The sequence below is a fragment of the Leopardus geoffroyi genome, chromosome A3, assembly GCF_018350155.1.
Source record: "Leopardus geoffroyi isolate Oge1 chromosome A3, O.geoffroyi_Oge1_pat1.0, whole genome shotgun sequence".
In the NCBI taxonomy this organism is placed as follows: Eukaryota; Metazoa; Chordata; class Mammalia; order Carnivora; family Felidae; genus Leopardus; species Leopardus geoffroyi.
In genome coordinates this window covers 124,735,927-124,748,284 of record NC_059336.1, presented here as the reverse complement: position 1 = coordinate 124,748,284, position 12,358 = coordinate 124,735,927, and the positions used below count along the sequence as shown (strand labels likewise).

At 37.3% G+C, this 12,358-nt stretch overlaps 1 protein-coding gene across 16 annotated transcripts in view; it reads right to left on the bottom strand.

The window, feature by feature from the left end:
• The window catches only part of PUM2 (pumilio RNA binding family member 2), a 101,873-nt gene that overhangs the window by 33,639 nt on the left and 55,876 nt on the right, over positions 1-12,358 (bottom strand). For all 16 annotated transcript variants that reach the window (XM_045447628.1, XM_045447626.1, XM_045447629.1 and 13 more), the window contains 2 exons: positions 1,885-2,028; positions 1,478-1,768 (listed from right to left, as the gene is read on the bottom strand). In XM_045447628.1, the coding sequence (XP_045303584.1) occupies positions 1,478-1,768; positions 1,885-2,028 (435 nt within the window). The remainder of the gene's footprint in view (positions 1-1,477; positions 1,769-1,884; positions 2,029-12,358) is intronic.

Genomic DNA, 12,358 nt, shown 5'->3' with positions numbered 1-12,358 from the left:
AGACCATCAGTGACAATATATATTATTACAAAAGGGGAAATGAGGTTTATCAAAGCTCTTCTCTATTTTTCCTGGATTATTTAGAGTCTATAATCTCTAGTTTAGAAACTAGTCATTCCTACAAAGTTTATCTTCTAAGTTATATGTTCTTACAATTTTCTTCAGCATGTTGGATATTTGGAGAAAATGCTTGTCAACTGTATTAGGAACAAAAAATGAGTCCGATGGGAGTGCCTGGGTAGAAGTAAAAATACCGAACTCCAAAAGGAATGAAAAATTCGAGTAGGAAAATTAAAAGATTGAAGACTCTCCAAGTTCGTTAGATTTTTCCCTCAGAAGTTCTTGTGCCCATTCTTTAGGTAGTTTGGTGTTAGGCAAGTATGATATTTCCCTACTGCATTTCATTGTAGCACAAAAGGATTCTGCTTCTACAAGTTTATAGCAATTTTAGATCATTCCTCTTACAAATATGAATGTTGAAAGTTCAGAAGTCACTTCCTTAGAAAACCAGCAAACATACTTAATAACAACTGGCCCATGTTAGTTTTGCCATTTTCCACACCAGAAAAGAAAATAATTTAATGTGGTGGGAAAACAGACGAGAAGCAGGTATTAAAAGATTCTATGACTTTACTAAAAATAGAAAACCTCTTGAGATCTGAATAAACTGCCCTACCCCTCATGAAGAAAAGGCTGCCAATTAATTGTACCAACAGAACTAGGGTTTCCTGAATACTCTGGAACCTTCAGAGACTGATAACACAGGTATGTCAACAGGAAGTCAATGTGGGCCTCTTCTGATTTCACCTGGTCATTTCTCAGTTACAAAATCAGTTTGTGTGGGTAAATTATTTATTTTGTGAAGCTATTTTAAATTTAAAAATTTTAAGTATTATGTATATAACTAGGCTATGGAAGAAATATTCTTTTAGAAGAATTTTTAATGATAAAGGCTAAATTATTTAGTGTAGAAGATAAGCGTATTGGTAGTTTCTTAGGGGCCTCTGACCAGAATATTTCACTGTATTTTAACTTTATATATTATACCTAATAAAACCATAATGAATGATTAGCATTTAATAAGAATAAAACATCTGATAAAAACAAAAAGACTATTATTTTAAAACACTAGAAATTTAAGGTGGCAAAATATTTACTTCCTCAAACATTATTTTGTACATAAAAAGGAAGAACTAGTAATCAGCAAACAAATCTTAATAAAACAAAAATTATAATTCTTAAAGCCAGGGGAAAATGTATTATATCTGAGTAAAAGATGGGCTGCTTGAAGTGAGCTAAACATTCATAAATGCTTAAAGATTTGCAGCCAGTAGTTTTCTTCCTACAAAATTAAATAAGCCGGTATTTTATTCCTGTCCTTTCTACACTATAAGCTATTACTTATCTTCGTATTAAAAACAAACATATACCTCATGTCCACTTAGCAGAGTACACTCATCTTAAAAAGGCAACTTACCTGACGAACCAAATCCACTGAGGGCTGAGCCTATAGCAGCACCCAAAGAGCTACTGCTTCCAAAGCCAAGCGATGTACTTCCAGGTTGGCCAGGTCCGTGAGAAAATAAAGAACTGCTCTGGGAGCTACTAGTCAAAGAAGTGCTCCCGTAAAATGAATTAGACTGCAGATTCGTGCTCGGCGGCTGCTGCTGCTGCTGCTGCTGCGGTGGCTGAGTGCCAATTGGCCGAAAGAGACCGTTTGTGCTGCCGGTAAGACTATTTGCAGTTCCTCCAGCTGCTGCTGCTGCTGCTGGAAAATAAATTTCAGATACTTCTTGAAACCACCAAAAAGACTACTCTCTATTTTTAAAATATCTCAAACAACAGCAGAAAAATATTATCCCTGAAAACATCAGTTACACTTACCAGCTTGTGCTGCTGCTGAACTAATTAAAACGGGTGTCGGAGCCATTAAACGAACTGGAGCTCCAAGGCCAGTTCTTGCTCCGGGGCCAACCACTAAGGCACCAGTCTGATCATAATAGGCAGTTGGAGCTAGTACTTGATAGCCTAGATAATATTAAAATAAATGTTTACTAATGAAAACATTTGCTATAGAAAACATGCATATTTATTTCCCCCACATTTGTCTTTATCAACCACAAAATATAATTATATACAATATGAAATCCTTAAATAATCATGATATGAGAAGTTAACACATTTGAGAAGGTATTACTAAATGTATGAAACTGTAATAGTGTGTAAGTAAAACTGTTTTCTCTAAATTTTAAGAGATGCCTTCCATTTACAAACCACAAAATAACAAGGTACATTCTTTGATATGTAACTATAGGCCATCAAGCACTGAGTTCTGAGAAGAGGATGGAAAGACTAAGGGATGGGAGGTAGTTAGAACACTAGAAGAATGGTTTATTATGCAATTTTAATAAAGTTCTAAACCAAGGGATTCATTAAGAGCATTCCCTCAGCTTTTCATTTGTAAGCATCCATTTAAAAATCATGATATAAAGATACCTTAAAATCATAAGGTTACACTTTTTGTAAAGGTTCTCAAGTGAAAATCTGAATAAAAATCATACCGGAATTAGTTTTAATTCCCATATGATTCCTTAAGCACAAGGCAGGTGATAATCTGCACTATTCAGAACTACAGAAGCTTTTCTCAGGGGAAATTCCTTATCTTAACTACAGAACAAAAAATAACTATTTTGAAGAGAAAAGTGACTCTTTTGCCAATTCTTCCAGGGATAATATATAACAAGTACCACTCTAGATGCACAGGAGAGAATTTAACTACACACAGGAGATACTTTTAAGGCAGAAAAGCTTACTCCTCTCCCAGAAGTCATGTTAAGAAAGTCTATCTTACACAGGACAAGGACTCAGGTTCAACATTCAGACAACCATTTGCAAAAAGGTACTGATAATTTTAAGTTTAAATACTACCTTCACCGCCAAGACTAACAACACTTTCACATGCAAAGGTTGTTTTTAATTAAATATGGTAATTCTGACTGTTTTTGCAATTAGTTTCATTATAAATGGATTTAAATTAGAAGAACCAGCCGAACAGACATATAAGGCAAAATCTAGGGGGGGAATACAGAGCTTCCAAGCTGACTCCTCACGGAATGAATGGGATAAATCTTGAGAAGAGATTATGAATATCCAACTGGAGATGTCAAATAGGATATACAAGTCTCAAGTTTAGGGGAGAGGGTCCAGGCTGGAGTTACAAACAATGAAATCACCAAGAAAAATTAAAAAGGGATCTATGGACAGAGTACTTCACATTAAGAGGCTGGAGACAGAAGGCACCAGGGAAGAGATGAAGAAGGAACAGTCAGGGCGGGCACCTGGGGTGGCTCAGGTGGTTGAACATCCGACTTTGATTCAGACCAGAATCTTGCGGTCCGGGAGTTCAAAGCCCATGTTGGTCTAAATGCTGACAGCGTAGAGCCTGGGGCCTACTTCGAATTCTACGGCTCCCTCTTTCTCTCTCTCTCTCTGCCCCTCCCCTGCTCGCTCTCTCTCTCTCTCTCTCTCTCTCTCTCTCCCTCAAAAGTAAAAATTAAACAAAAACAAAAACAAAAAAAAAAAAGAAGGAACAGCTGTAACAATGTGGTCTCTTGCAGGCCAAAGAAAAAATAATTCCAATGAAGACTGAGTGATCAACAATGTTAAATGATGCTAAAAGCTATTAGAAGCTGAGAACTGACAAATGGCTTAGACACATGAAGTCATTATGATGAGGGATGCAAGCCAAACTGTAGTGAGTTCAGTCAAGAATGGAAGAACCACAAGCAAGTACAGACAATGCTTCTGAGGAGTTTAGATGTAAGGAGGGCCAGAGGGGAGCTAAAGAAAAGGGGATGCTGAGACTAATTTTTTCTTAATCAGAAAACATACTTTATTAGCAAAGCACAATACTTTGTGCTTAAAATTTGTTGCTGTAAAATAAAACACATAAACACACAGAGAATATAAACCCAAAGGTACAGTATGATGACTACAATAACAAAAATTTAACCACAATCCAAGTTAAGAAATAGAAAACTGCCCAGTACCCTACCTCTCATACGTCCCTGCTCCTCCACAATCTTCTCTTTCTCTTAGAGTTATACACTACTCTACTACCCATAAATGCCTCCCTAAGACTCATGTGGTTGGAATGATTTAAAAATTTTCATGTAGGATTCACTAGCGGTTGTATGCAGATATACATGCCCATTATTCCATTATCGTATAGCAGCTCGTTGGATGGATACGAAAATGCATTTATGTGTTCTACATTTACACTGCTTCCCCCATTTAGGGACACTGCCATCAGTACTGCTTATAAACATTTTGGTACATGTATCCTGGTGTATAACGTGTGGATTTCTCTCTCTACTGCAAGGTATGTATCTAAGTAGTTGACGCACTGATTACGTAAATTCACACTCCTTCTACCTTGCTATTAGAGTTCTCACTTGCATGTAACTTTAATAACACTTTATATTCTCAGACTTTTAAATCTGGCTGATCTGGAAGATATGCAGAAATATTTTGTTGTGGTTTTGAGTTTCATTTTCCCATACTAAATAGGCTGAGCATCTCTTCATATGCTACTCTTGGAAGAGGCTTTTTCAAGTCTTTTACTCATTTTCCTACCAGGCTGCCTTTTCTTACTGGCTTATAAATATGTATGTGTATCCAAAGGTTTTCACTGTTTTAATATATTGCAATTATCTTTCTCCATCCCTAGCCTGACAATCTATTCTCTTTATGGTGAATTTTGGGGTAATAATGTCAAATATTATTTCATTTTTATAACAAAATTTCCCTGTATTTTCTAATGCCTTAAAATTCCACTTTTCACATTTCTGTCTAAAATCCAAACGAAGTTGGTTATTGAACACAAGATAGGGCAAGGGTTCAATTTCATTTTGTTTCCAAAACAACCAATTTTATTTCATCTTATTTGTAAAACAAGTCATTCCTCCCTACTGCTTTGTTCTGTTTCTTTGTAATTAGGTGTTCGTTTCTTTGGGGATTTCATCTCTGGGGTCTCCATTGGGTCCCACTGGTTTGTCTCTCCAGGCAAGAATTTAACTGTAGCTTTAGAATTAGTCTTCCTCCGGAGTAAGTCAGAACAGAGCAAGTCTTTTTACTTATTTTTGTCCTTTAAGAGTATTGTGGCTTAATCTTGATGGACCCTTTGCATTTTCACTAAATTTTTTCTCATCTATCAAAATATCATAGAAAGAACCTATTAGAAATTTTAGTTGGATATGTACTGAAACTATAGGGAGAACTGACACATTTAAAATGCTGACCTGTCAAGGGGAGCCTGTGTGGTTTAGCTAGTTGAGCATCCGACTTCAGCTCAGGTCATGATGTTGCAGTTTATGAGTTCCAGCCCACATTGGGCTCTGTGCTGAAAACTCAAGAGGCTGGAGCCTGCTTCAGATTCTGTGTCTCCCTCTCTCTCTCTGCCCCTACTCGCGCGCTGTCTCTCTCTCTCTTAAAAATGAAAACATTAAAAAACATTAAACATAAAAACATTTTTAAAAAAATTCAATGCTGAGTGGACCAAAGGTAGCTATATCTCTTTAGGTCTCCTTTATACTTTTAAAAAGTTAGATTTAGTCCTAAGTACTTGCTACTACTACAAGTATCTTAAAAATTTTTCATTTTCAAACATTATGCTATTAACAAAAAAGATTTCATATTTTTTTTAATGTTTACTTTTGAAGGAGAGAGAGAACGAGCAAGTGAGCAGGGAAGGGGCAGGGAGACATAGACACAACCCACAGCCCAGAGCCTGACAGGGGGCTCAAACTCACAAACCGCGAGATCATGACCTGAACTGAAGTCGGACGCTTAACCGACTGAGCCTCAGGCGCCCCCCTGAAAAGATTTTTAAATTGATTTTCATATCCAAAAACCTTAACAAGAACGTTAATTCTAATACTTGATCTAAAGATTCATCGACAGTTTTAGTTCTTCCTTTACAGAATTTTCTCATTTCTCTCTCACGTTATAGTACTAGCTAGGATCTCTAACATGCTAAAGTGTTAATAGGAATCATTGTCTTCTTCCCGTCTTAAAAAAAAATCCAATTATTTCACATAAAGCAGAAGTGTGTTATCCATTTGGGGGTACGGGGGTGTCAATTTCCACCTTAGCATATTAAGGAAACTATCGTTGAATCCTAATTTGTTGAAGTGGCTTGTTATTAGAGTCAGTATATAAATTTGTTATGCTTTTCTTGCCTCTCTTGAGAAGTTCTTGTGATTGCTTTCTTTTAATCTTTGAACGTGCCAATGACCTCGTATGACTTCCTAAACCTCTTGAATTCCTGGGATAAAACCAACTTGTTCATCATATATTATTATCCTGCTTATTATATACTGCTATATCTGGCTGTTAATATTTTAGAATTTAGTAATTAACCTGTAATTTTCCTTTTCTGTATAGTCTGACAGGTTTCATTATTTTTTCTTAAATGCTTATTCTTGAGAAAGAGCGAACCCTCGAGGGAGGGTCAGAGAGAGGCTGAGCCAGAGGATCCGAAGCAGCCTCTGTGCTGACAGCAGACAGCCCAGACATGGGGCTCGAACTCATAAACCATGAGATCATGACCTGAGCCAAAGTTGGACACTTAAACCAACTGACCCACTCAGGCACCCCAGATGTGATTTTTAATATTTAAGTTTATTTTCTTTTTTTAATGTTTCAAGCTTTTTTTTCTTTTTTTTTAATTCTAGTTAACGTATAGTGTAATACTTGTTTTAGGAGTAAAATTTAGTGATTCATCACTTACATACAACACCCAGTGCTCATCACACGTGTCCTCCTTAATCCCCATCACCCATTTAACCCATCCTCCCACCCACCACCCCCCTCCAGCAAATTTGTTTTCTGTAGTTAAAAATCTCTTTTATGGTTTGCTCCCTTCCTTTATTTTTCTTTCATCTATGTTAATCTGTTTTGTTTCTTATACCTACATATGCGTAAAATCATATGGTATTTGTCTTTCTCTGACTTATTTCGCTTAGCATAACACACTCGAGCTCCATCTACGTCATTGTAAATGGGAAGACTCCATCCTTTTTGATGGTTAACATTCCAGTGTGTGTGTATACATATACATACACACACACACACACACACACATCTTCTTTACCCATTTGTCAGTCGGTAGACATTTGGGCTCTTTTCAACATTTGGCTATTGTTAATAATGCTGCTATAAATATTGGGGTGCATGTGCCACTTTGAATCTGTATTTTTTGTATCCTTTGGGTAAATAACCTAATAGTGCAATTGCTGGATTGTAGGGTAGTTCTATTTCATTATTATTATTACTATATTATTATTATTATTATTTGAGGGAGGGGAGGGAGGGAGGGAAGGAGGGAACATGCATGAGCTGGGGAGAGAGGGAAAGGAGGAGAGGTAAAATCTTAAGCAGGCTCCATACTCAGCACAAGCACCATGCAAAGATCAATCCCATGACCCTGGGACCATGATCTGAGCCAAAATCAAGAGTTGGATGCTAGACTGACTGGCACCCCGGGGTAGTTCTATTTTTAATTTTCTGAGGAACCTCGATACTGTTCTCGAGTAGCTACACCAGTTTGCGTACCCACCAACAGTGCAAGAGGGTTCCCCTTTCTCTGCATCCTAACTGACATCTGTTGTTTCCTGTGTTGTTAGTTTTAGCCATTCTGACAGGTGTGAGGTGATACCTCATTGTGGTTCCGCTTTGTATTTCCTTGATGATGAGTGATGTTAAGCATCTTTTCGTGTTATCTGATAGACATCTGGATGTCTTCTTTGGGAAAATGTCTATTCATGTCTTCTGCCCATTTCTTCACTGGCTTATTTGCTTTTTGGGTATAAGGTTTGATAAGTTCTTCATAGATTTTGGATACTAACCCTTTATCAGATATATCACTTGCAAATGTCTTCTTCCATTCCAAAGGTTTTTAGTTTTGTTGACAGCTTCCTATGCTGTGCAGAAGCTTTTATCCTGATGAGGTCCCAATAGTTCATTTTTACTTATGTTTCCCATGCCTTTGGAGACATGTCTAGTAACAAGTTGCTACAGCTGATGTCAAAGAGGTTGCTACCTGTGTTCTCTAGGATTTTGATGGGGTCCTATCTCACATTTAGGTCTCTCATTGATTTTGAATTTCTTTTTGTGATGATATAACAAAGTGGTCCATTTTCATTCTTCGGCAGGTTTCCCAACACCATCTGTTGAAGAGACTGTCTTTTTTCCACTAAATATTCTTTCCTGCTTTGTTGAGGATTAACTGACCATATAATTCGGGGTTTTCTATTGTGTTCCACTGATCTATGTGTCTGTTTTTGCCAGTACTATACTGTCTTCATGACTGCAGCTTTGTAAGATAGCTTAAAGTCTGGAATTCTGATGCCTCCAGCTTTCCTTTTCTTTTTCAAGACTGCTTTGGCTACTTAGGGTCTTTTCTGATTCCATATATATTTTAGGATTCTTTGTCCTAGCTCTGTGAAAAATATTAGTGATATTTTGATAGGGATAGTATTAAATGTGACAGGTGTTAGTATTTAGATTATACTAGTATCATAAAATGACCTGGGAAGCATACCTTCTTTTCCTATTTTCTAGGATCTTTTTTTTTTTTTTTTTCAACGTTTATTTATTTTTTTTTGGGACAGAGAGAGACAGAGCATGAACGGGGGAGGGGCAGAGAGAGAGGGAGACACAGAATCGGAAACAGGCTCCAGGCTCTGAGCCATCAGCCCAGAGCCTGATGCAGGGCTCGAACTCACGGACCGCGAGATCGTGACCTGGCTGAAGTCGGACGCTTAACCGACTGCGCCACCCAGGCGCCCCATATTTTCTAGGATCTTAAAAATTGGAATTATTTCCTCCTTGAATACCTGGTATTCACCACTGAAGTTTTATGTTGGCCTAAAATCTTTTTTTTTTTTTAATTTTTTTTAACGTTTATTTATTTTTGAGACAGAGAGAGACAGAGCATGAACAGGGGAGGATCAGAGAGAGAGGGAGACACAGAATCCGAAACAGGCTCCAGGCTCTGAGCGGTCAGCACAGAGCCCGACGCGGGGCTCAAACTCACGGACCGTGAGATCATGACCTGAGCCGAAGTCAGACACTTAACCGACTGAGTATGTTGGCCTAAAATCTTAAGGGAGAAATTTTGATTACTTAATTCACTTCTTTAATGTTAACAGACCTCAGATGTTTTATATATCCTCAAGTCTGTTTGGTTACATTTTTCTAGTTATTTGTCCATTTTATCTACACTGTCTAATTTGTTAATGTGAGATTGTTCCTAATAGCCACCAATGATTATTTAATTTTTCTGTATTGGTATTTCTGCCTTCTTGTTTTAAATCTTTTTTGGATGAGTCTCTCAGAGGTTTATCAATTTTATTAGTATTTTCAAAGAAATAACTTTTGGGATAATTTAAATCTTTGAATTGTATGTTTGCCACCTATTTCATTCACATCAGCTCCCATCTTTATTATTTGGTTTCCTTTTACAAATTCTTTGGGTTTATTCTCTTCCTTTTATAGTTCCTAGATAGAAACTTACTTTCCAATGTATGCATTTGAGCCTATTATATTCTCCTCCTATGTTGTTTTAGGTATAGGTGACAAGCTTAAATTTGTAGCATTTTCATAATCATTTAGTTCAAAAGCTTCTAATTTCTACTGTGTTATCTTTCTTTACTGAGATTCTGGTAAGACACAGGGGCTTAAAAAAAAAAAAAAAAAGACATGGTCCCTACACGCAAGGACTATACAATCTAGTAGAGGAGGTAATGTACTACACGTCCTTAAATTTAAATGTTTATTTTTGTGAGAGAGAGCAAGCATGCAAGCAGGAGAGGGACAAAGTGGGGGGGATGGGACATAGGATCCAAAGCGGGCTCTGCTGACAGCAGAGAGCCTGATACAGGGTTTGAACTTCTAAACCAAGAGATCACCACCTGAGCCAAAGTCAAACACCTGACAGAGCCACCCAGGCACCCTTCCTTAATTCTAAGATGCCACTTTGTTTTGAGACAAGACACTGATCTACTAACTTCCGTTCAAAGAGAAATAGAAAATGTTGTTCTACTTGAAGACATTTTCTAACTTTAACATGGTAAAGCAAGGGCAGAATTGAGAAATCACAAATAACTAAATGAAATGCAAGGCAGACAGAAGAACTAAAGAAAGGTGCAAGAAGAGTAATTACTGATGAAGACACACTGGGAAAGAAAGATCAGGAAGGCTTTATGCAAAGAATACTGAAGTATGAGAAGGAAAGCTAATTACAAAATGTTTATAAACCAGAGTTAAAAAAAAATAATAATGTTAAACTCTATCTATCCCAATTTCCCTTAAAATGTGTAAAAGGGTATTTTAAGCTAAAAACCATTAGCTAGGGCTAGAGGCATAAAAAGTACAAGTATCTTTGGCTGGTAGTATATGGTCTAGTGTGTTAAAGCATAGGACTATGGAAGGATACTATCAATTAAGTAGTTTGGGACTAGATCATTGAAAATATCAAGAGGCACCTCGGTGGCTCAGCCGGTTGAGTGTCCAACTTGGCTCAAGTCATGATCTCGCTGTTTCTAAGTTTGAGCCCCACATTGGAGCCTTGCCTTGAGACTGTTTTGGATCCTGTGTCTCCCTCTCTCTGCCCCTCCCCCACTCGCACTCTCTCAAAAATAAACATTAAAAAAAATTTTTAAGCAAAATATTAAGAACAAGAATGGTATAAAACTAACTTATATTTTTGAAAGGTTAACTGAAAGAAGAATAACAAGATGAAATGGGGGCGCCTGGGTGGCTCAGTTGGTTAAGTGTTTGACTCTGGATTTCCGCTCAGGTCATGATCTCATGGTTTGTGAGATTCAGCCCCCCTCCCCCCATGTCAGGCTTTGTGCTGACAGTGCAGGGCCTGTTTAGGATTCCCTCTCTCAAGATAATCTCAAGATAAATAAAAAAAAAGATAAATGAACAGAAGAGATTGGAGGCAGAGTTAGTGGGAGGTTAAGAAAGAGGCTGAACAAGAATAGCACAGATGAAAAAGAAAGGGAACATGAGATAGAATGCAAGAACTGACAAATTATTGAATGCGAAGCACAGAAGAAAATCAAGAGTTGAAGAGGATTCTGAGACTGAAGCCAAAAGTTTCTAGTTCAAGAGTACAGTGAAATTAATACTAAAATAAACAGTAAGATAAGCAAATCTGGGAGAGAGTTCATTTTTTTTTGACACTATGAGTTTTGAGGACTGCTGGAACATACACATGGTAATGTCCAATACAAAGGCAGAAATATGTTAGATGTTCAAAAAAGAGTCCAAGATGAAGATGTAAACTCATTAGTTTACTGGAATAGGAATGATAGCTGAAATGATGAAAGCAGACGGTCTCCCCCCCCACCCCGCCCACACACACACACACACACACACACACACACACACACACACAAGAGCATCTATTGTTCCAATACTGAAACTGAAGTTCAAAGAGAAAAGTTGGCCAACATGACTCAACTAGGTTGTACGGAAATATGGCACATCTGATTCCAAAGTATCTAGTCCAAAGTAACTGTCTTCCACGTTTAAGGATTTAGACAGAGGAAAGGGAAACTGATCAAAGCAATGAAAAAGACAGGAAATCCAGGAAAACAAATTATCACAGAGGCTAGTGTCACGACAGAGAGACGTTGTAGAGAGTTGGACTTAGTCAATATGGTGAAATATACCAAAGAATTGAGAAAAATAAGGATGGAGAAGAGGAGGTCTTACTTTGCAATTGTTACTGAGTTAATATTAGAGTTACTGAAAGGAATCACGGAGGCAGGCTTAAAAGAAGTGTGAGACAAATAGAAGAACCCAGAGCTGTCTTAGTACTATCTTTCATAAACTTTCAGTTCAGTTCCCTTTTAGCCCTGCCTCCATGTCCTTCCATGTGTCTACAACTTCAGCTTCACGGCTCCAGGTGAGCAGCTTCCCCGAAGCAAGTACATAGCTGGGGTAAAAAAAGAAAATAATAAGAACACTCCCATTCTATTATCATTTGTACTTCAGAGACTATAATATTAACATGTTCTCTTTAGCCATTGGGCTAGACAAGATGATGAAATCAGACCTTAGAATCTCAGAGATAACAGAATGAATGCAATCAATATAGAAATTCTCACAAAGTAACATACAGAAGCATTCAGGCACATGTAACACATACAAGAAACCCTCAATCACATATATTTTCCGATACATTAAATACGATTCCTAAATGATCTGAAAATTTAACTAAATTACAATTAAGTGGAAACTGAAACTCACATTTCATTAATAAGTAATCTATATAGTTACAGGA